The sequence below is a fragment of the Rattus rattus genome, chromosome 1, assembly GCF_011064425.1.
Source record: "Rattus rattus isolate New Zealand chromosome 1, Rrattus_CSIRO_v1, whole genome shotgun sequence".
Lineage (NCBI taxonomy): Eukaryota > Metazoa > Chordata > Mammalia > Rodentia > Muridae > Rattus > Rattus rattus.
Window position 1 is genome coordinate 44,087,382 of NC_046154.1, and position 24,638 is coordinate 44,112,019.

Sequence of the window (24,638 nt, forward strand, 5' to 3'; positions counted from 1 at the left end):
CAGGACAGTGGAGAGTGGAGGAAAGACTTATTAGTAGATAGCCTCCAGTGCTGATTTGGCCAGTGGCAGATGCTTTCAGTTGCAGAAATCATCATTCTGGCCTAGTTTGATCATCTCTAGAATGAGAAGTTTGAGCTGTAAAGTTCTCTGAAGTCATTAGTTTTGGTTTCTTGCTTCTATAGAATCTGTTTCTGTTTTATAACTCTATTTTAAGGAATTGTTACATTGCCAAGAGAAGGAGAAAAAAGAACCTTCAGGATGTAATTTCTCGATGCCAAGGAAAAGATTTTCCCCCTTTTTTGCATGCAAAGCTCCACCGTGCTTCTGGCCTGTCTATCATTTGGTTCTGCTAGCCTTCACAATTTTCTTGGTGGCAAGAGTGCTCTTGGCCATGCTCTTTCTTTTCTTGATACCAAAAAGGAGCTAAGTATGTGTTGCCGGGATGCTACTAAATTGCTCATATGCCTTTGTTCTGACCCATCTGAACAGAGAGACAGAAGAGAATTGGGGTGTTGATGCACATTATTTAGCTTGGGGGCAATTTTGCATCCCCTTTGCCAAGTATAAGCACAGCGATTTCACTTCCTACTCAGCTTTCAGCTTCTTGAAAATGTGCAGGCCCCAAGTGAATGTTTTCTGGCAGACTCTTTCTTCCTTGGATAGACACTGAGTGTCTCAAGAGGGAAAATATGCCTCATGCTTTGTGCAGATGAGATTTGCCTCCACCTGGGGAGTATGAAAGTCGGAGGAATAGAGAGTTTTAAACATTTAATCTTTAAAGGTCACAGCAGCAGAGGTGGGCTGGCTTGGGAGGGAAAATACTCCTCTTGCTGAGGGTCCATGCTCCAGATGTCTGCTGAGCTGGGCAATGTGACTGAAAAGAACCTCAGAGTCTTAGAATATTAGCAACTTGGATTGCTGAGTCTAATTTCTCTCTCCTCATATGAGTCTTCTTTGTTTCCTGTTCCTTAAGGATTCGGGGATGAGAATCTGGGCTTTCTATTCTTGCAGTCTTTCTCTACCTAAACCACAGTTAGTACCATCAGATGTATTGTGAGCAACAGAAAAAGAATGGTTGGTGGAATTAACACAACTACTGTAACAAGTGTGTGCAGGGAACACTCGAGGTAATTTAGCACAATGGGAGCCATGTGGACTTTATATCAGGCTTGAATTAAATGAGTGATCTGGACCAGAACTTCCTTCCTCTGGATCTCTGAGAGAGGAATGACAGAAGCCTAGGGAGATGGCTCAGTGAATAGGGCTTTCTGTACGAGGATGAAGACTAGACTTTAGATCCCTAGAGCCCACATAAAAGCAAGAGAAGTTTGGTAGAAGCCTGTAATCTCAGCATTCAGGAGGCAAAGACAGAGGGTCCCTGGTCAATCTGGCTAGCTAGACTACCTAGAATCAGGAAACTCTCCACTCATTGAGAGACCTTACCTCAGTAAAGAATGATTCTGCAAAATAACAGGCACCAACTTACAGCCCCCACATGCACACTGAACACCTTCCTACATGCATACACATGCACCCACACATATGTGAACATGTATACACACATGTATACATACTACATACATATACATAAAAAAGAAAGACAGGGTTAGCCCCCACAATTTCTAAGCTTACCTTGAAGATTACACATCAACATCTTGTCCTTATAGGGACTGAGAAAGAGACTCACAAACTTTGTCCTCATCTTAGACCCTTCCTCTTTGTACATGTCTCATTTATTCATTTCAATAATACTGAAATGCAACATTTACCCTTTCATTTAACAGATAAAGAACCCAGTTTGTGTGAGTGTCTACTGTATCCCAAATAATAAGCAATGGTTCTGGCATGAAATAAACTCTCAAAAAGTAGTTTAGTGGTCAAAAAATAAGAAGTGCACTCTTAAAGGAGCTAAAAAAATCTTGCACTTTTTTTCACTAGTGTCTCAGCTAACTTAGGACATAAGGCAGAGAGAGTATCACAGAAAAATGCATGCAAGGAGATCAGAAGAAAACCCAGAAAGGGAAATAGAAAGTATAATATAATTCATCTTTTTTTATGATTGAGAACATTGTGTTTCATAATTCCAAAGGCATGTTTTAAATATACAAAATCTGAACATGATTTTAAAAGCAGACAATGAAACCCTGAGATAAAAAGTGCAGATCTTGGTAAGGTCTCAGCTTTCTTGACTAAGTCTGACCACTCTCTTTGGCCAGGAGAGATGGTGAGGGATGCTGTACACGCAGTAGCATTGTCCAGCCACCAGAGAAAGTGGAGGTACTACTGTGTGACCCTAAACTAACTATCCTATGAAGAGTCAACATTGTTATTACTCTGTAACCTTTCGAAAGGAAAGGGACATAAAGAATTCATAAGGAAAAAATGAAAAAGCCTACTGATAATACCTGGCATCTCCTGCATGAAACACACATTGCTCACAGAACTCTGCACATACTGCCTCAGGTCAACACATATACGTAACCTTATATGGCTCTGTCTCACACTTGAAAGCCATGGAGTCAGACACTTGGCCAAGCTATCACAGTGCCTTGGGGATGATGGAGTAGTAAGTGAACTCAGGTCTGAGTTTAGAACCCAGGGAGCTTTGACATTTCATTGCTATACCACTACTCCTCCAGAATCAGTCCCTGAGACAGAAGCTAAGATTACTGACTGGAGATTATTCCATACCAAAGCGATGTGACAGGGTACGTTAGCTGAGCAGGAAGCAGGATCCTTCCTTTCCAGCTACCTACTATATTTAACAACTAACAAAAGCTTCTCTCTGGGCATTTTATCCAGAATCATTTTATCCACGTCCACCTCTCTCTCACCCATCGTACAAACACAGAAAAACAAAATAAAAATACCCACATCACCATTGTCTGATTATCTCTTTTCATTTATTTTTGCTATGTGTTTTCCATGATAATTAAGACGTGAGTGATAATTAAAAATTATATTCTGTATTCTAATACAACTACTATCAATACTGTGTTGATTTCTTTTCCTATTACTGTGAGGAAATATCCCAACAAAAACAACTTAAGGAAGCAAAGGTTAATCTCAGCTGACAGTTCAAGATATTGTCCATCTTGGCAGAGAAGTCAAGGTATTAGGAATTTGAAGAAGGTAGTTACATTACACACACAATCAGGAAGCAAAAAGCAATGAATAGAGATGCACACTACTTCCCAGGTCTCTTTGGTTAAATATACAAGGATCCCAGCCTGGGAGACCACCACTGTAGGCAGGTCTTCCCATTTCAATCAGTACATTCAAGATAATCCTCTGTAGATCTGCCCAAGAGGCCCTTATCTCAGGTGGTTCTAGATTCTGCCATGTTAACAGTTAATAGAAACCATCACAAACAATGAGACAATAAGTGAGAACCAGGTCTGGTTGTGCATACTTGTAATATGTGTAATTGCAGCACTAAGGAGGCAAAAGCAGGGGCAATCTCGGGGTCAAGCTAACCTGGGTTACATAGTGAGACATTGTATAAAAAAGGAAAGAAAGAGAGAGAGAGAGAGAGAGAGAGAGAGAGAGAGAGAGAGAGAGAGAGGATGATATGTGTATGTTAGTCATTATTCCATCACAATATATAGAAGCTTAGACTTCAAGCTTTTTTTTATTGCCATTTATAGCCAGCCTTGTGCTAATTAAATAAATTTGGGTAAGAAAAGAAAGTCTTTATAAAATTTAATATATATTTCCATGCACATACATGAGCTCTAGGGTGTTTTCTGGGAAACCTGAATCTTTCCTGCTAGGATCTCCCTCAGACCTTTCAAAGAGGCCATGATGTCTCTGAAGAAGTTAGGATAAGACCTTTGAGAGTGGGGATACTAGCAGCTTTCCCTCCTAGACATAAGGACAAAGGTTCTCTTAAGGGGGCAAGAGTCAAATTCAAAAGGAGCTAATAGTGTAAAAGTCCACGATTTGGGCTCTGTAGTTAGGATTGAATCCTGGCTCTCAAATTACTCCTCTGAGACAGAGTACCTAACAAGTTTTGGATTTCTAAAAGGACTAGGGATAGTACAGTATCTACCATCCGGGACGGATTTAAAGAGTAAAAGAGAAAGACAGATGAACCTAGAACGACAAGCACAGACTCTTGTTCACTGCGGTTACTCCCACTGTTATTCTGATTCTTCCAAACAATAGCAGTATAAGGAAAACATTAGGGGCAAGACGGGTGTGTGGAACCTCTCACAGCCACTTTGCTGTGTGCATCCATCTCATCCTCTCTTCTTTTGGCTCAGAGAAGCCTCCACACCATCCCTGAAGGTGATTACGAAGTCCTTGGCCATTAAGAGGAAATACCTGAGGGTAGGCTTGAGGAAGAGTTGGTAACCTCAAAGAGTATCAGAACTACAGTGATTCTACCATGAGAAGGAAGGGATTTAAGAAGACTCAGATAATGTTGTTAAGTCTTTGATACTTTTAGAATTATTAGCTATGGTATGGATGCTTGAAATGATAGATGTTGGACTGTCCTGTATGGCTTAGTTCCCAGAAATCTAGGAAAAGTTTCAACCTCCTGGGAAAAGACAGCAGGATCTAGCTCCTACCACCAGCTCAGCAGCTTGCTCCCTCAGGGCAAGGCATATTTCAAAACCGTCTGGAAAACCAGACCTTAGGTGACGGAAACCCTGGGCCACATATTTTCCAAGTGACTTTAAACAACTTCTGTCACCTCTTAGTTTACTTGCCTGAGACAGGAGGATAGCTATAAAGTTCTGTGCCGTATAAGGGTACATAGTGAGTTCTAGGTTTGTCTGAACTAAAAATGTGAGACCCGTATCAAAATTTAAAAAGAAAAATAAACACACACACACACACACACACACACACACACACACACACACACACACATACACCCCAAAACAAATCTATATGAAACAAAGCAAAACCTCACTAATCTGTAAAGCATTCAGTTCTCTTATAGAAATCTACAATTTCTAGTTTTGTTTTTCATTCCTTTTCTCCAATTTTGTTGAATTTAAGTTCAGGTAGGAGACATTCTTAGGAAAATCGGAGTTCATCGTTGGCTATGTACTTTTCAAATGGGTATGCCTCGGAATGACTACACTCATGGGTGCCTTTGACCGAGAAGTGAAGCCAAAGGTTATCATACAAAGTCTCAGGAAGGATGAAAATATAGGGTACTCTGACCCTAGAACTTGGGAAGGGCAGACATATTTTGAGCTTCTAGTTACTGGGATGATAGGAGGCTGACTAGAGAGTTAGCATGTTCTTTATGAAGGACTCTTGACCAGAAAAAAAGAATAAGTAGGAGGTTAGTGTCTTCAGGCCAACATCAGATAAGAAGTCTAGTGTTTTAGGGTGAAATTGAGTCACCTCACTTCCTGGGAGGCTCCTGAACTGTGTTAGGTTTCTGGGACTATTTGTTATGTTTTCATTGATATTTATTACTGCATGTCAACTAAGCATGATTGGCAACCTGATGATTTTCCATAATTATTTCTTTTATTCTTTCTATATATCCAAACATTTGAAAGTGTGATTCTGTCTAGTTTTGCTATGGAAACACTAGATGAAAGTGTTTCTTGATATTAGGGCCAATTGGAGAAACCAACCAAACATGGTGTCAACACAGATAAAGACAGTCCCGGAAATAAAGAGAGGCAGGGTATTAAAATGAGTTCTCAGTGTTCCTCCTTTCCTGTCCTCTGAGGGCCGTTCTCTTTTCAGGATTCATCTTTTAGACATCTGTTCATTCAATTAGTCTTCATTCAGGTTCTCCATGTTCCAGGCTAGATGTGAGGGTATAAACATAAAGAAAGCAGAAAGGGTCCACTTTAATGGAGCTTTTGATCTAGTGGCAAATAGATAATAATAGAATAAATAGATAATTCTGTGCTGTAATAAAGATCTTGAAAAGTGTGTAAGAAGACATGGAAGAATAGAACAGTGACCAGAGCGTCTCTCTGGAGGAAGCTGGGAACAAGTATAGGAGAATGTTCTTGAGGAATCATGTTTCCCTGAAAAGACACAGTGTGAATTGACGTTAGACACAACTTCTTAAACTAGCCTGCTCCCTAACAGAAATTAAAGACTGAGGCAAGTTGTACTTTCAAACAAAGATAACTTCTTTTTTTTTTTAATTTAATTTAATTCTTTTAAAGACTGGCATCCAGTATAAATGGAAGACAGTACACTGTAGTTGCAGGCCTGAGTCCAAACCATGTTCCAGTATGTGAGGCCTGTCCTTACTGGGGTCAACTATGGGCAAATTTCTTAATCTCTTCAAGCAAAACTTCCTTCAAGAGACTATTAATACAACTTCATAAGGTTGTTATAAGTGTTAACATGAAATAATCCAAGTAAAGTTCTTGGAGCAGTGCCTGACACATGGTAAGTCCTCAGTATAGTATAATCTCATTATCATTATCATTATCATTACTATTATAGTTACTTTATGAACTAATAACCCATCCTTATGTAAGGGAAGGTGCTCTCATATTTTACTGTCAGGTTGGTATAATAAATTGAACTATGCTGATGTTTGTCTAGCAAGTATCCCAGAATGCCTCTATCCATATGGTCTTTTATGCAAATCATGTGGTCTCAGGCTTTAGTTACCAAAGAGGTGCTCTGGCCTCATGTCCTGAGGCTATGGTACTTGCCCAAATTGCAATGACTGTTTCCAAAACTTTGTGTTTGGAGCCATTCATCCTTTCCTACTGATTTCACTGAAGACTTTCCTTGAAGAAATTAAAAACTTTGATGTATTGAATAAAAATGGAAGATGTAGGTGTGTTTATGGCAACCCAGAGCATAGTCAAGTTCATCCCATGAAATCCTGGTCCTGCCTTGTGAGCTCGTGTTGGCTCACATGGATTGGTTAGGGGATGATCTAAAACCTACCATGCTACATAAATAACATATAACATTGGAATTGGTGTTGAAAAGAAAAGAAAGCAAAGAGGGGCTACAGTGGGAAAGTACAACTTGTATCAGAGAGGCTAAGTAGCTAATCTGAGATAATAGGGACATTTTAGAGCCCCATATGTTTTCCCTGAAATTAGTAATAATGGTGCTGTTACTTATTGCTTGTTGATAGTTTCCTATATGCATAACAGGTTCCCTTAAAATTTTCTCACTGGTACTTAACTTTAAGAATAATCCAGAAATTAAAACAAAAACCCAGTGTCCATAACCCACTAATTGAATCAGGATTTCACAGTAAAGGGCCTAGAAGAAGGATACTTTTAAAGCTTCCCGGGTGAGGAAGACACAAAAGGAGGGTACAGAAGAACTCCTTCCTAGATTCTTACAGACTTACAGGTAAGAAAACAAAAGGGGGATTGGAAAGAGTAGAAAGATCACTGATGGTTGCCAAGGTTCAGGGGTGGTGGGGAGGGGTAAATAGGTAGAGCACAAAGTAATTTTAGTGCAATGAGCATATTCTGTATGGTACTATCATGCTAGATATGTGTCAGCATACATTTGTCCAAACCTATAGAGTGCACAATGGTGAGAATGAACTATAATATAATCTATGGGTCACTAGGAATAAGAGTGTCCACAGAGCGGTATCAGTTGTACTACTGTGGTGGAGGATATTGACAATGAGACGATAAGTAGGCTGTGCACGTGGGAATATGGATAAAGTATATAGGGAAGACCTATGCAATTTTCTCTTCATTTTGTCATGAATCTAGAACACTTTTTTAAAGGTCTTTAAAAATGTATAAGGCGAGCTTTGAGAAGTCAAACATCACAGAAAAAAAAAGGCAAAATCATGAAAAAATGTGATCAATCATTAGCAGAGAGGTTGAAAAGACATGCTCCAATTGCTTTAAAAATTCACAGAACCCAGGTCTCCTTAAAATAGCTTTGCAAAGTACATGGAGAATTCCAGGCAATAATAGGAAACATAAGTCCCACTGATGCCACTGAACATGCTTCAGCTGGCTAAACCGAGGGAGCTTGACACGAACCCAAGGCTCTGCAAAACTCAACAGGAGAGCACGGTGGAGATGGAGACAGGAATGCTAAGCTGGCCCAGATGTGTACATGTTCTGCTCCATTAAAATGACTTGGATGAGAGGCAAAGTACATTTGGCACACAGAAAGAGGAAGTCAGTGGAGGGAAAAGACTGGACACTTAACTGCATCAAGGCCCCCCTCCTCTTCGTGCTCACCTCCCTTCCAGTCTCACTCCATACAGTTTCTAGAGCAAACTCTCTACCATGGAAATATGACCACCAGCCTTCCAGGCTACCCAGAACCAAACTGCTTTGCCACTGACTTCGATTTTTGAACTCCATCTGGGAGTTAATAGCGGTCTTCAGCAATTCAGTGTGGGACTGACCATGTGTGCACAGTGCTTATAGGACACATCAGGGAGAACAGGTAGAATGCACAGCTGTCATCTCAGAAACAGATCGTGTGAGAAAGGACAGGTGAAGGAAGTGATGTTGTCTGGATAGAGGAAAGACAAAGTCCTAAGTTTTCCACATCTGGAAAGCTGGGATGGGATTTCTTCATGATCTTAGTATGACCACTACACCATAAAAGACTCTGGCTCAGTACAGGAAGCCTTTAACATTTTACAGTGCCCTGGAGTCAAGGTGTGATAGCAAACTTCCTAACACTGGATCTAAATGACCTTTTGGTAGGGCTGTTAAGGAGAGAATTTAACTGTAATTTGCATGAACTTGATGTTTTAAATCGCTCCTTTGAGTTGAGAGGAGAGATTGTGCGTGTATGATAGATATATTTTGCCTACATGTATGACTGTAAACTACACACAAGCAGTGCCTAAGGAGGATACTCAGGCCACTGTACCTGCCAGCCTTTCTCCAGAACCCATTCTGTGGATCTACAGGCAGACCCAGAGGTTATCAGAGAAAGCCTTTAACTTGTTGGTGTCCACTTTTCATCATCTGGCTTTTCTCTTCTCTTGAGGTTCTTGGGAAATAGAACCGCTGCTTTGTAGCAGATCACACCTACTAGACTACATTGGTAGCTGAGGTGAGGCTGTTGGTATTTAATGCATTCACCCACCCGTCTGTCTTCACTTTGGGACCAGGGTTTCCCTGTTGGATTAATGGGAATGGGAAAGTTGGACTCAGTTCCAATTCTGTAAAGAGCAAACAGGCATTCAAGAAAACCTTGTAAGAGGCTTGTTTGTGGTCTCTTGCTGTCTTTAATATGCTTTTAACCCAAGAGTCTACTTCACAGCCCTGTACCATGTGTCTGGGCTGCTGAAGTTACTAGCTTTTATTTGCACACAAAGAGCTCTGATTCTAGCTAAGGAGGGATAGAAAGACAGGAAAATTTTCAGGAGAGGAACCTGACACCACAGAATCTGGCTGCAAATTTTTACCAGCAGAAAAATAAAAATAATTAACAATTGTTTAAGGCCTTTCTTGCTTCCTAGCTATAAACACCTTAATTTTCAAGGACCAGAAAACCCACATACAGAAAAAAGACATGTACTAACTAAACTCTTTGTGCAACCCCAGTGGCTTCTGGTGTTACTTTATCAGATTATAATTCCACCCAAGGCATCTCCAGAGCATTTCTGTAATTTCATTATCATGATAGAGACAAGAAGAAACGGAAGAAATGGTTTCTTAGCAACCTTTTGAGCTATAACTCAAGCGTTATTGAAATGGCTGATGCTAAAACAATTGAAACTCCCTTGAGTAACCCTACCTACACCTGAGTATGTGTTACTTTTTGTGACTGTCTTGCAGAAGAGCCCACACCCAAGCCCTTGACTGAGTCTTACTTTCTTTCCCTGAGCACCTCTCTTTCTCTTAACCCTTGTACTTAAGCCTACACTAAAACGTCTTTAATAAAACAGCCAACTCTGCTTCATAGTACTAAAATTCACTTCGGCATGGAAGCCATAAATCTAAGTTTGGCCAGACTTAAGGTTCGTAAAGCATTAAAGGGGCTCCTCAGTTTGTGAGGGTGAGAGTATAGAACTGTGTCCCTGTCCTCTGACCTCTGGCACAGTGAGGAGAGTCAGTAGGGCTGGGATAAACTTGGAAGGTGGCTGGTCTGTGCTTGAACAGTGTGGGTGACTGGGGAAACAGAAGACACTTGAATTGGTTTTCAGGGATAGCTGAGGTTGCCGTGTACTCAGTAAAGAACTTCTTGGGATGAGGTTAAGAAGCAAGCACGAGGCTGTGATCATGCTGGGTTGGGAGATGTAAAATAATTGACGTAGACTGTGGAACGGGCTGTATCCAGGAAAGTGGTGAGAAATGAAGTTGATATCTTGGGGTGACTCTCACTTAGATGCAGAGATGTGATGTCGTGCTACCTGAAGTGATTTTTTTGAAAATGTGGTCTGAAGTCTCATGGATTGTCATTAAATATGGCCAACTTAGCATGCTTCATCTTGGGAGCTACCAGAAATCTTCCTTCTCACTAGATTCCCTTGACCACCAAAGGGATGTATTTCTAAAATAACCCGTTTAAGATCTGTCACAGTAAATAACAGCCAGGGGAGCATGTTCTCTGGAACAACAGAGCTGAGGATAAGACAGGATGAAATTGTGCATCAGGATGACTTGCAGACCTACCCAGGGGACTGGATAGCACCAATGGACTGTTTAAGGGAACTCTATCTACCCCGCTACACTGGCTTTGAGAGCTGTGTGGAGTTCAGTATTATGAAGTGCTCCTCACATCACAATGAAGTGAATTCGGAAGTTTGGAAGTTTGGTCTTATCGCTATTATGAGTGTAGCTGATTTGAAATGTGAGCACAATGCCTTAAATGCTTTTTATTATTATTGTGAATGGCAATGAGTGTGTGTGTGTGTGTGTGTGTGTGTGTATGTGTGTGTGTGTGGGTGTGTGGTGTGTGTGTGTAATATGAACATAAAGAACGTAAGGAAAAACAAAATCTCCCTCCTATGCAAGAAACTCAGAATCAGAATAAATATTTCAGTGTGCTTGTTTTGTTGTTACAGGTTAAGTTCATTTAAATGGGTTTTTAAAAACATAACGTATCATCAAATCTACACTGCCTTTATGAGAATACTTTTCTCACTATAACCTCATTATTAAGCTTTCTTAATGCTCTCAGACTAGAATAAAAGATTACAAGCAGCAGAAAAATGGGTTATTCAGGCAATAATTTAATATTGACATAGGATCAAACTGAGGTTCAAGTTCTAATGCATCAGTAAATACTACAAGGTCCTAGATATCCACCCTTTCTATAGACCACCAAGCTTACAATATCATAAAGTGTGTACTCAAAAAAAAAAAAAGTTACTTGAATAAAAGAATAAGTGGATGAATGAGTGTATGTGAAATTTTGTTTATTTTTCCCTCAAACCCACTACTGTCACTCTGACAAATACCTTGGTGGGCTAGACTTGGGATATAAAAGGCTCAGTTTTCCTGTCAGCATACTCCTTGGCTCCACAAGTACAGAACAAGTACAACTCTCAGCCTTCTTTCTCTGGAAGATGTGGTTTGTCTGCAGGACCCAACCTTTCCAGGTTCTCATCTGTGATATTAGAAACAGAGAAGGGACTGCTGTTCTGCCCACTGTGGCTCCTGAACTCCTGAACTGACTCCAGAAAGTCCGGCCTCCGTTCTAGCTCCCCAGGGCCCTCCATCCCTGTTTCATCCCAACTTGTTCCTGCCCAGAAGCAACAGGTTGTGGAAGCGATTCCTCAACGGAGAAAGGAGAAAGACTACAGGGAAGAGGGGTGCCACTGCTCCCTTAGGGTGAAAACAGCCCTTGTCAAACCCTCTGCCACCCCAGCAGCTGGTTCAACTGGAAACCTCAGATTACTCTAGGTTCTGGCCAAAAACTGGTTTGGCAGCTCTAGGGGAATGTTTCTGGCTGACTGACCCTCACAGCAGGTGCTGGCAGTTTTGCCAAAGAAAGAGAAAAGAGGAAAATGGATTGGAGGGAGGACTAAAGGAACGGAGGAGCTTAGCTAAATTCGAAACACTAAACTTCTGCTCACTTGCAAGTTTACACTTGGGGATTCACCTAAAATTGCTACCATCCCGCCAGCCCCAGTCCTTCCCTAACCCTCCAGTCCTTTGCAAGGTAATTTTGTTGCAATGCAGTTGGTTCTGCAGCGCGATTGTTGAAACTACTGAATCCGGCCGAAAGCGACTTTTAGCAGTGCTTCTCCTACCCTGCAACGCAACTATCATTATTAAGGCGATTGTATCTCCGCTCTTTCCCCTCCTTACTCAATCGCACTCCGGCTGTGATTGCTCGGGTCTGACTTCGCAAGTGGCGGTGCGCTTCAAAACCCCCTCATCCGCCCCTCGCCCGGCTCTCTCCACTCCCCTCCCTTTTCCGCGCCCAGGCGAAAGCAGCCGATTGGCAGAGCGGGGCTTTCAGGAACAATAACAGTGGGGGGAGCCGGGGCCCCGGGGAACCTCCCCGCCCCCGGCCCGGCTGCGGCTCACGCCCCTCTAGGGGTCCCCACCTCCGCGCCGCCCCACGGGCTGACCGGCGCCCGGGCCCGCCCCCGGCGCCCACCATGTACGCCTTTGTGCGGTTCCTGGAGGACAACGTCTGCTACGCGCTGCCCGTGTCGTGCGTGCGCGACTTCAGCCCCCGCTCGCGACTGGATTTTGACAACCAGAAGGTGTACGCGGTGTACCGGGGCCCGGAGGAGCTGGGCGTCGAGCCCGAGAGCCCCCCGCGTGCCCCTCGGGACTGGGGCGCGCTGTTGCTCCACAAGGCCCAGATCCTGGCGCTGGCAGGTGAGCGAGCGGGGCCGGGAGGGGCGTTGGGACCGGGCGGACCTGGGATCCGGGAGAGGCCGGGCGGCCGGGGCCAGGGAGCCACCGCTTGCTCCTGCCTCCCCTTCCTGCCCCTTGGGCTTTCTTTCTTTTGGGTACCAGGTGTCTCTAAGAGGCCAGACCAGTTAAAAAGACCCTAGGGTCCCCTTTGTCTTCCTTGCTTCCCTGACACTCCCGCGCCTTGCTGTCAGTCTGCCTTCTCTACTCTGCTCTCTTCTTTCTGACTCTTTTGTATTCCCCTTGCCTCTTCACTTTCTGCTTCTCTGGCTGCCTACTCCAAGCTGTCATCTCTCTCATCTCTCACCTTTACCTCTCTCAGTTACTTCCCTCTGTGTTGCTTTCTATCTTAAGTTTCTCAAACTGTACCTCCCTCTCTCCCATTAAGGCCCTTGGTGTCTCCTTGGAGCAAGAAGCAATGTTAGGTCTTTAAGATGGGGGCCCCTTCTCACCAAAGTAATCTCTGACACCCTGTTCCATCTAGGCCATCATTAGGACAAGGAGGCCTAACCTCAGTGTACTGCCCAAGTGGCAGAGGTGAGGAGGTGAAGGTCCTCAGGTATGCACCTCCCAGAAGGCTCTTGAGAGAAAGATGGTGCAAACAGGTTCTAGTTCAGATGAGGGCCTGACCTCCTAACTCTGATCACACCAGGGGAGGGGAGGGGGAAAGGAGACAGGCTGACAGGCAGGCAGGTGGTCTCTTGGTTAATGGATAAAGATAGACTCAGTTTGTTAACAGGACAAGACAAGCCTTCCGGCCTCCTGTACTGTGCCGTATCTGCCATGCTGAGACTTAGGTTTCTCTTGAAGCAGCAGCACTTGGCCTTCTTTCTGATCCACTTGTAGAAGGCTTGGACTCACACCAGTGGGGCAGAGTAAGTTACCACTGCAAGTCTGCACAGAGGTGTAGCTGCTGCTGGTGAGAGAAGAGCGCTGCCTTTGAGGAGGCAGTGGCAGGCACCTTCCACCTGGAAGACAACCCCAGAGAGTAGGAGCTGAGTGAAGACATTGCCAGGATTCTGACACTTTGCCTACTTTTTCCAGGGCCCTGTTTCCTCTCCTTTAGCCTATAGATGAACCTAAGGTGAATCATAGTGACCTGTCCAAGATCCCTGGACACACTGTCTGCGTATCTCAGCCTGGTGGCTGATTCCTTTCTTTTACCTCTAGGAAGTAGACTTACGGGAATAAAGGAGCAAAAGATTTGGAATAGATCAACACCACGAGGTCCTCATTTTGAAAGGTTGAGTACTTATCACCTCCCAGACAGGCCCTGGGGGCACACAGCTGTAAGTCCACTCACCACCAGACACTCTGGTTCCAGAAAGAAGGATGAGTGAGGGGGAATAGGTTTAGAACGGAAGTTTTTGTGGCTGATTAGGTTTTATTTTGTTTGCGTGCTCTCCTTTAATTATCTAGGAAGGGATTAGGACTTATTCAGCAAGAGGATAAGCCCGAGGAAATGTTAACTAGATGGAATGTTAACTGTTTGCTACAAGAAAAGAGAGCATGCTACTTGACGATCCTGTCTCAGGGAGATCCGGGAGAGTGGAGAGGATGGGTGTCAGGAGCCAGTGGTGAAGGCCTCTTTTAGAGATAGTTGGTCTACCTGTCTATCTTCTCAGGCATCCATTTCTCCGTTCCTTCAGGAAGTGTAGACACATGGTACTCTTCACGAAGTACAGGGAGGCTAGTTAGATGGCAGCCTACACCGACTCTTACTGGAAAATCAATACCAATTGCAACGGGTTATTAAAATACATTCATACATACATACATACATACATACATACATACATACATACATACATATGAAGCCCAAGCAGCTTCTAGAAACTCAGCAGAGTAGATGCAGGAGACATGTGGTTCCAGTTTCAGCAGAAGGAGTTAAACAGTGCTTCTTATCATCTCCAGTTTTTTGTTAGCTTTTCAAGACAGGATTTCTCTGTGTAGACCTGACTATCCTAAAACTCTGTAGACCAGGCTAGCCTCGAACTCACAGAGATTAGGTGTGTGACAGGGAGGTGTGAGGACTATGGCAACTTCAGATTGGCGAGGTTCCATTTTGAATTCCCGTAAGCTGGTGAATTTATAAATTGGAACTGTTGCTCTTGGTGCAGACCTGATTGGAAGGGCGGTGTGAATCCAGGAATTCGTCACTCCTGGAAGGACTCTCCCGTGTGTGTTGAGCTTGGTGGCTTTGAGACTTGCTTGAAGTGACTTCACTTGAAAACTCATCTGATCCCTACAAAGATCTTTTTTCTATTGTCAACTACAACCAGCCTTCTTGTGGGACTTAGGGACTCAAAACTGGATCCTGAAGGCTTTTATTATCATGCAATCCATGGAGGCAAAGTTGTGCTGTGCCACCACGTTTTGGGAATTAGTTCCTTAAGAGGAAGGCAGAGGTAACTTTGTGTCTGTGGACTGCTCCTGGTTAATTAATTAGTTGTGACCTCAATAGCATGGTTCCAGAGGAAGCCTCGGAACCCTTTTATGGCTTTCAGTGATACATGTTAATTTCCCTTGTATCTGCCCAAGCCAACCACTGTAGCTACCTCAAAGCATCCGTTTTCATAAACCCAGGAAATGCCCAGCCAACTGCTATGGTACTTTGTACTCTGCCGTCTGTGGTAGCTTATGCCATGGTTTCAGTGTGTCAAACTCTAGTGCATGACTTCCTTTGTACTGAACTCCAACTCCAACTTTAGTTTAAAGAAAGAAAGAAAACAAACAAACAAACAAAGTCCCCTCCCCACTCTTCAGTGACAGTCTTGCTGTGTGCCTGCTTGTTCTTGATGTTCATCCCTCACCCGGATAGATATTACCATGGTTCTTGTTTCCATTTTATAGATGAGAACACTGACGCTCAGAGACCTCCGTGCACCTACATACAAATAAACAGCAAAGCCAGAGAGGCAGCGCAGACCTTCTAGTGCCAGCCCTGCTTGTGTCTCCTCTGTAAGGTGGCTGATGAGCCAGCACCGCATGGTGAGGAAGGATTGAAAGCAGAGGGAGAATGTCAGGGAGGTGTGTAGCCCAAGGCAAGTTTTCCAGCCAGAGAACAGAGTTAGTCCTGAGTATTCAGATCCATTCTGTTCTTCCTCTGTCACCCGACCAACCTCCTTTGAACAGGGATCACAGACTTACCCACACTCCACTGGTCACCTACCTGTTGGAACCCTCTCGCAGGAACTCCTGTCTCTTATAAAGAGACAGAATGATTTAAGGACTGACTCTCCTGTGAGCTGTGGTCTCTTCTTACGTGCATTTGCCATGCAGGCTGTGAAATTGAGAACTTCCCCTCCAAAGACCTCACTATTGTCTAATTGCAATCTAGCCTGCTTATGGGGTTTAGAGACTTCAAACTGGTTCCTGTTGGCTTTTACAACCTTGCAATTCTGTCATTTTCCTGGGCTCCTATACTGTGTAATTATTGCTCGACTGCCCTAAATTCCCTTTGTGGTCAAGTGTGTCCTTACTGTTTCCTATAGGCCAGACACAATGCAGTAATGTGTGGCTACACCAATTGCCATCATGATCACAATGATGGCAATGATACAGGAAAGACAGTCCTTTTAGGGCCAGGCACATGGGGTTTCTGTGCAGGGGACACAGCGATGAAGGAGAAATAAACACCATCCTCAGGGAGTGTATGGAAAATGCTAGGCAGAGATAGAAGCCAGGCCCCAGGGAGCCAGAGAAGGGACCAATTCTAGGAGGGTTTGAAGGTTTTCCTTTCCAGATCTACAAGCACTGGCTGAACTCAGTATTGCCTAGGCTCTTACTCATCTAAACCCATGCAGCAGCCTTAATTAATCACCCAGTCCTCAGCCCACTGTCGATGGCATTCAGAATGATCTAAACCACTGTCTTATCAATCAGCTTCTCTCCGTAGAACCCTCTGTAGCTCCCCACGGCCTGCTTATTAAAACTAATGCCTTTTGGCCTGTAGACCAGTCCTAGGCCCACTTTACTTTTGCAGACTCACCTCTCTAACCCCCTACCTTGCTTGCCCCCTACCCTGGACTTGAGGTATGCCTTGCCGTTCTGTGAACACACACCCCTCAGCCAGCCACAGTGGATTAATCTTTGTCTGACTTGAGCCCTCTATCTAATCAGAGTTTGCCTTCCATTGGAGAAAACAGACTTGGGACCCACTGCTGTCCAACTGTGAGAGCCAGTGGACAAAGTACACTGGACCAGCCTTAAGGGCATTGTCTTGTCTCTGCCCCAAGGGAGACTATCCCTCCCCAGAGCTCGGCATTGGGCTTACTCCCCACTTTTGACTTGTTGCATTTTAAGACTGTTTTGGTTAGTGTTCTTGCCAGACCGTAAACTCCTCCAGTGCAGGGACCTGCAGTCCAGAGCTGTACATCCACTTGGGCCAGGCAGTGTTCCTCTAACGAACTTTGTGAAGACCAATGTTTTACTGTTGTGTTGTCGTTATTATTATTATTATTATTATTATTATTATTATTATTATTATTATTTTGTTGTTGTTGTTGTTGTTGTTGTAAGAGAGGAGGTAGAAGAGGTATGAACCTCTAAGCCACAAACTTGGTTTGGTTTTGTTTTTAGAACAGAAACCTGAAATGTGATTTTGAGGTTTCATTCAACTTTATTCATCTGGAAAAAGTCAACATTCTTTATCACTCCCTTGACTAAAAGAAACCCCACACTTGGGGGAAATAACTCCCAAAGCCACGTTCTTCTCGCTTTGGTAATTTTAGCTCATTCAGGGCTCAGGTCCCAGCTTGGCACTGTCAGTCCAAATAGATCACTTGCTCCAGAAATGCTTTGGAACTTCTACAAAGTTAGCAGAGAAGCAGGGGACTAGCCAATTTCACATGCACGGATTGTTGCTTGTCATCAGTGGGAGAGTGCCAGGCAGAGGATCGCTTTCTTTTTATTTTCTTTTTTTTTTAATAAGCAAGTGAAAACTTTTAACTTAGGTTTTGACATGTTCTGCTGATACACACTGGAGCAAAGCTTGGGAATTGCCTGCTGTCATCTGTTACAGATTCTACTGGAATGTTAATCATTGAAGGTGGAATCTGATGTGAGCTTTAGTGTTCGAGATCCACATGTTTGTTGCAACTAAGTAATATGTGCTGAAGAGTGCTTCAGGGTCCTGGTTTGTAGGCTGAAAGGAGAAGCCCAGGCAAGTTGAAGCTTTTGTTTTTTATTTGTGGGGTGGGTGTGTGTGTGTGTGTGTGTGTATGAGAGATGTTGGGGTAGGGATTTTGTTATTCAAGACCACATTAATTTTTACATTTAAAATATCTTTTAAAAAAGTAGAGTTCCCATTGAGGACTTTTCTCTAGGAGGGATGTTTTTTCGTGTGTACCTTTGTCCAAGCTCTTTACACACTCAAGCTGTGTGTTCCCTTGTTATCAGAAAATCATATACCATGAGGAGATTTCCTTTGGCCCAGTAAGTTCTGCAGCTTCTGAGTTCTACCAGGTGGTCCTGTGGCCTACTGGGAGGTAATGCAGGAGGAGCAGGTGCTGGCAATGTCTGACCAAAGTTTCAGGAACCACCAGGTTCCAGGAACCATGCACACATCCTTTCTAGATAGAGCTTGAAGAAGCGACTCAAACTCCTGTTCAGTAAGTGCTATAGGTTCCAGACAGGGAACTGTACCCTCCCATGTGGACTAGACCCATAGGAAGTGCAAGTTAGAGCACAAAGTCTGAGCTCCAAACTAAAGTGATGGTCATGACGGATCTGAGATGCATTATGAAAGCATAGGGTGAAGTATGGCGATTCAACACTGTGATGTCATCCCTTAAGGTGCTGAGGCAGGTTCACAAGTGTAAGGCCAGCTAGGCTACATGTGCAGCATACACACACACACACACACACACACACACACACACACACACGAATACACATGTGTACATGCTTTTACAGAAAAAAAAAAGAAAGAAAAAAAGAAACTACTATGATGATGGTCATCTGGACCTTTCTTCCTCAGAGGACACTCCTGAAGAGTAGCTGGTTGGAAGGGGAGATGATGTGTTTTGTCTGAGGTCTGTTGACTCTTAGGGGACCATTGAATATGTAGGAGAGTATACTAGGAGAGAAAGTAGCCCAAAGAGTATGCAGGGCTAAAGGTCCTGATTTGGAAGCTGTTAGCCATGAAAGGACTGATGTCACACTGGGTGAAGGAAAAAGGAGAGAAGCATTAAGGACAGAACTCCCCCCAAAACACACTTTAAGGTCACTCTTGAAGAGACAAACCATAAAAGGTGACTAGGAAGGAACAGCCAGAGATAGACTCAGAATCAAGTGACGGGGGGCGGGGGGGGGTCCTAGGAAACCAAACAATGGAGAGGTCTTAGCACTGCAGGTTTTGGCTGGCTTTTGTTTCATTTAAGTACACAGCAACTGCCTCACCCAGAGCTCCTTGGCGAGACAGACGACAGGAAAGCTAAATATACATGCACAGGAGAGATTTGCATGGAATGGTATTTTTGTACTTTTTTGGTTTCTGAGTCTTACATTGTAGAGGAAGGACCAGGTTCGTTTCGGGGGATTGCAGAAGTAGAATTGGTGACACGGGGTGGGATTGGAGAGCTCGCTGTGAGTAAAACTAGGACTAGAGAACAGAGGTGCCATGGCCTCAGGTGGGGAGCTGAGTGCCCCGTCATGGGAGTGGCGAGCAAGCCCAGGGAAATTTTAGAAAGGAAGCTTGTCTTCCGGTAGACGAAGGTTAAAGAACCTGGAAGTCATATCCTTAAGTACTGAGGAGGAAGTGCGAGAGCTCAAAGAAAAGCTACTTTGAAGATAATGTGGGTTCAAACTGTGCAGAGAAATTCTTGACTCCTCTGAGAATCAGGTACTCATCTGAAGCACAGAAACCAGTGATCACTCGCTTGCCCGCTGTGTTCCTATAAAAGAAACATGAACAAGTGTCTGGTATACAGAACAGACTTCCTAATATTGACAGCTGTCGGGGCTGTGGTGGGCTAACAGTTGAAGAACAGTCAGCCGAGTCACACTCATTACCCTTTGTGGAAAGGAGTAGTCAAAGGAACAAATGCATGTTAAGTTGAAGACTTAACTATGTTTTAAGTCCTCCTGGGACTTGTCCTAAGCACTGAGGGCTTACCATTCTCCTTTGTCTTGTTGGCCTGTGACTCTCTTCTGGGGCCATTCATTACCCTTGAAATATGTGGTAAAACACATGAAGGCAACTAGACTGATGACCTGGCAGAGTGGCATGCCTGTTTGTGTCTATGCCCCAGCTCCTGTTTGTGTCTATGCCCCAGCTCTCTTCCAGGGCCAGCAAGAAGGTGGGCACACAAACAAGGGGACCAACCAACTGGCAGTTTCCTCTCCCCCTAGGGGACTCCCTACTTGGAGGAATCTTAGAGGTGATCTGTTGTGGTCCTGCCCTGACCAGATAAGAAAAGGACCTAGGACACAGAAAGACCTGTTGAGGGTTTCCAATTCGGTGTTCTACTGAAAGGAAGTTAAGGTCACCCAGTGAGCCTGTGAGAACCAGGCCTCAGCCCAGCACTCCCTGCCTGCCTTTGCTTCTCCACAGCAGAGCACCCTCCTCTTTGTTGTCTTGGTTGGATAAAATCCTTGAAACTTGAGAATTCTATCTGTTTGGGTTTGATCAAAATAAACAGCATAGGCCAGAGAATGTAGCGTGCTTGTCTTTTCTGTGGCGTATGTTTTTAATGCAAACACAAGGCTGCACAGCGTTTTCTTTTGTGCAGATGAAAAACTTGAAACTTGCATATAGATATTTATAAAACAAGACAAAAACCTCTGTTAAACATTTCATGTTTGGCCTTCCAAAATTTAGTATTTCATTCTAACTGGCAAACCCACACCAACTTCAGTTTGCTGGGTTTGGATTATTTTAAATATCTAGCATGCTGCTACCCCTCATCCCCACCCCTGCTCCTGGCCAACAACTAGATACCCCAGGTCCTTCCTTCTTCACATCTGAGGACAGATTTGACCCAGGTTTCCTGTTAGCCTGTCTGTTACTTCAAAAACTGCATTTTCTTTATACCTTGGCACCATCTATCACCATGTTAATAACAAATAACAAATCTTGTTGTTATTTTAATGAACACATTTTTTAACTACAAAGGGGGAGAGATAGACAGAGACAGACAGAACTAGCTAGTGCTGGGGAGGCCCTAATGAACTTTTGAAGTACATGGATTTAAGCAGTGTGTACCTCAGGCTGGGAACTCAGCGTGGAAGTTGCCTAAAGTGTAGGCAAAGTCTGGGGAGAAAGGCAAGTACTTTGGAAGTTTTATATATATTCTAATTCAGTTGATAAAACTAAATGTTTCCTTGTTTCAATAGGTACAATTATGTGACAGCAACAGGGCCCAAGTATGAAACACCTGCTGTTGTTTAGGTCTTAGGGAAGCCACCTCGCTTACCATGGATTAGATGTCGTGTTGTAAAGGATCCGATAATGGTGTTGGCATACAGTAAGTGCTCAGGATTTGTTGAAAGTGTGAAATCAGTGGTTGACATCACAGAAGTAGGAGAGGTGGGAAATGCTCAGGCTAGGGGCTTTATTCCTGCCCCAGAGACCAGAATCAGAAAGTCAAGATAGGAGAGCATCCATTTCAAGGAAGCATACTTACTTCTGTACACCCTAGCTTGCCTCTAAGGTTGGAACAGTTGGGAGAGGCAGGGTCAAGAACTGTCTCTGTCTCCATCCTTCCTGGTCAGTTGCTAGTTTCTTCTGTGGTTTCCTGAAAATCAAAGCCAGAATCATATCCCAGAGTTGCATTAAAACACCATGTGAAATATTTGCTGTCTGAGATGATCCACACCACCATTCACCTTCACTGATGTGACCAGTCATGAGTTACAGCTTCTTGTCACCCTGTGTGGGGCTCACCCTCATACCCCATCCATCTTGCTTGGCACTGCCACATAATTCTTCGTAAACCATCTCTCTCCTCATGTCTCAGTCTGTGTCAGATACTTGCAGTGCCTCTCTTTGCCTTGAGACCATGAGACCAGAAGCCAAACACATAGCCCACAAGGGTGGCCTAACGCTAGCTACTGTTTATTGAACATCCGTGACAAGGACATTCACTTTGCCAGATACTTCACGCACACGCACACCATCCCATTAAGAAGCGTTCCCCATCTGCGGCTCGGGGAAGTTAAGGAGCTTGCCTTAGTTCCCTCACATAATGTGGAGCAGTCAGAATTCTGGCCCAGGACCAACCGATTCAAAAGCTTGGGCTGGTTTTTTTTTTTTTTTTTTTTTTAAATTAGTTAACCACGCCTTTTAAATTTTGTGGTGACACTATATTGAGTCATCTCTGGGTGACATAAGGATGACGCACATTTACCTTCAACCCAGAAGTAAGATGAGAAGGCTTGGAGAGCCTTCCGTGAACCACCAGCTCCAGGGAAGTCAGGTTGGGATTCTTGTTACGTATTGGGGTTTAAGTCTAAACTAAAGACCACCGTGCTCAGTGTTCAGTATGAATTCACTGCCTATAGGAAAAGATGGACATAGGCTTCAGGTCTTCATAGCCCTCACCCAAGGAGCATGAATGAAAGAGGAGATTCATGGAAAACAGGACAGAGCCAGGTGCTGATTGGCTCTCACAGGAATGTCAGGCTCCCCCTTAGCCAGCGATGGAGGCAAAGGCCCAGCTCCAGGAGTGTATGTGCTTCATGGTATTATTTGCTTCTGTCCCTTCTGTGAACTCCTGTCACTTCGGAGCATTGTGGCCTGCTGTGTCTACTTTTCAAAAAGCCCAGGGAAGGCCCATGACCTGGCTAACACCTCTTTACCTTTACGTTGTCCTTGGCAATGATTGCCACTTTATGCAGACTCCTACAGACAGACTGACAGGGAAACGGAAGTAATGCAGTTCCCTGCTCTCAGCTCACGCCAGGGAGGAGGGATCCCCTTATCAGCACCATCACTTAGTCAGTCAGTCAACCATTCACCACTGAGTCACCATGGTTTCTGCGTGTTCTGTGCACGTACTCGGAGGTGATGCAATTTAGTTTGTGGGACAGAAGATCTGTATTGCATCCAGACTCTGCACCCTGGCTGCTAGGTGATTTAGGGAGGGGTTTTATATGCCTGAGATTATGTTTTTCTTTTTGAAAAGCAAAAGAAGTAGTGGATCATGCTTATTTGCAGAGTTATTGTGAAGTGTTATATGTAGTAGACAGTCCACATTGTTTGTGTGCTTTTAAGTCTCATTTTGGAATTCAAGCAAGTCTGAAAGCCAGGCTGACACTGAACCCAAAATCCTCCTGACAAGTGTGTGTCACCATGTCCAAGATCATATTTTTAAACTCAAGTGTTCTATTTTGTTTTTTTTAAATCAACACAAAATGTACCATTTTCATTACTGTTTAGAAGATTTATTTACTTTTATGTGTATGAGACTTGCACCTACATGTATGTATGTGCACAGTGGGCATGCGGAGCCTGCAGAAGCCAGAAGAGAGCATTGAACTGGAGTTGCATGCAGTTGTGAGCAAATGTGTATACTGGAACCCAGATCCTCTAAAAGAGCAGCTTTTGACTTCGAAGTCATCTCTCCAGTTCTAGTTAAATATTTTAATGAATATGAAATTCAGTGTTTCTTGATATGTTCTAATATCACCAGCACCACTATAGAGTTCTAGAACGGGGTTGGGGATTTAGCTCAGTGGTAGAGCTCTTGCCTAGCAAGCACAAGGCCCTGGGTTCGGTCCCCAGCTCCGAAAAAAAAAAATTAGTAGAGTTCTAGAACATTTTCCTGACCCTCCAGCCCCTCCCCCCAATCATTATCAATCCTGTTAGTCAGTTATCCCTGCCTGCTTTGGCAACCAATTTATTTATTGTTTCTGAATTTTCCTATTCTGAATGACTCACAGTAATAGTAACAGAATTATAAAGTACATGGTTTTTATGTCCCAGTGCCTTAGCTTAGTGCAGTATTTTTAAGAGTCATCCATACCGTACCATCACCAGTGTGTCATTTTTCTGGCTGATAGTACTGCTCTATTGTATATACACTATATGTCATCCATCCACAAGTTGATTGACATTTGTGTTGTTTTAGCTTTCGGGCTATTATGAATATTGTTTCAATGAACATTAACGTGTAAGTTTCTAGGTAGACATACTTTCATTTTCTTGAGGATACATCTAGAAAAGCAGTGGCTTGGCCATATGGTAATTCTGTGTTTAACTCTTTGAGCAGCTACTAAACTGTCTCTACAGTGCAGTGGCTGCCCCCTTCTACATTACACCAGTTTCTCCATGTCACTGCTAGCACTTATTAGCCTCCCCACACACACCTTTTTTTCCCTGTTTGTACACATCCTCAGTTTAAAATGGGATATTATAATTTCGATTCACAGTTACCCGATGATTGATAATGCTGAGTGTTCATTTGTGTTCTTACTGGCATAGCTTTATCATCATCATCATCACCATCATCATCATCATCAGATTAGGCATTCTTGTTTGATGAGTCTCTATTGTATGGCTACTTCTATGGTTTGGGGTTACTCGGGTGGCAGGATAGCCTCTGAGCAGGCAGTTGGAGCATACTAAGATACTAGAGTGTAATAAATGCAGCATGTGAGTGAGACCTCGGAAGAAGAAGGAAGAGATGAGTGCAGGCTGAACAGACTTTGTGAAACACACAAGGAAGAAGGAAGGCATGGAAGGCCATGGGACCTGGTGTGTCTCGGGGCGGGCCTTCCAGTCTGTCACCCACCCCAAGCCAGGCAGTTAGGCAGGTCTTCAGCTCATGAGGCAAGCCAGACTCAGGCCTCAACTGGCCTAGGGTTCTGTTGTCTTCAGGGTGTACTTTTCAAGCTGATTTGGTCGCTACCTGTGGTAAATGGTAC

The 24,638-nt window shown here is 43.8% G+C and overlaps 2 protein-coding genes across 5 annotated transcripts in view; both read left to right on the top strand.

Moving 5' to 3' along the window:
- The window catches only part of Agbl4 (ATP/GTP binding protein like 4), a 1,249,712-nt gene that overhangs the window by 1,003,245 nt on the left and 221,829 nt on the right, over nt 1-24,638 (top strand). The gene's annotated exons all lie outside the window — the stretch shown is intronic.
- The window catches only part of Bend5 (BEN domain containing 5), a 46,005-nt gene continuing 33,121 nt past the window's right edge, over nt 11,755-24,638 (top strand). The window contains exons 1-3 of one of the 4 annotated variants that reach the window (XM_032900303.1): nt 12,541-12,734; nt 15,624-15,761; nt 17,794-17,934. Coding sequence is in view for 1 of the 4 variants with exons in the window: in XM_032900295.1 (XP_032756186.1) it covers nt 12,509-12,734 (226 nt within the window). In the remaining 3 variants the exon portion in view is untranslated. Of the gene's footprint in view, nt 12,735-15,623; nt 15,762-17,793; nt 17,935-24,638 lie in introns of all 4 variants that reach the window. The other 3 variants (XM_032900312.1, XM_032900295.1, XM_032900320.1) reach the window with 3 other exon arrangements.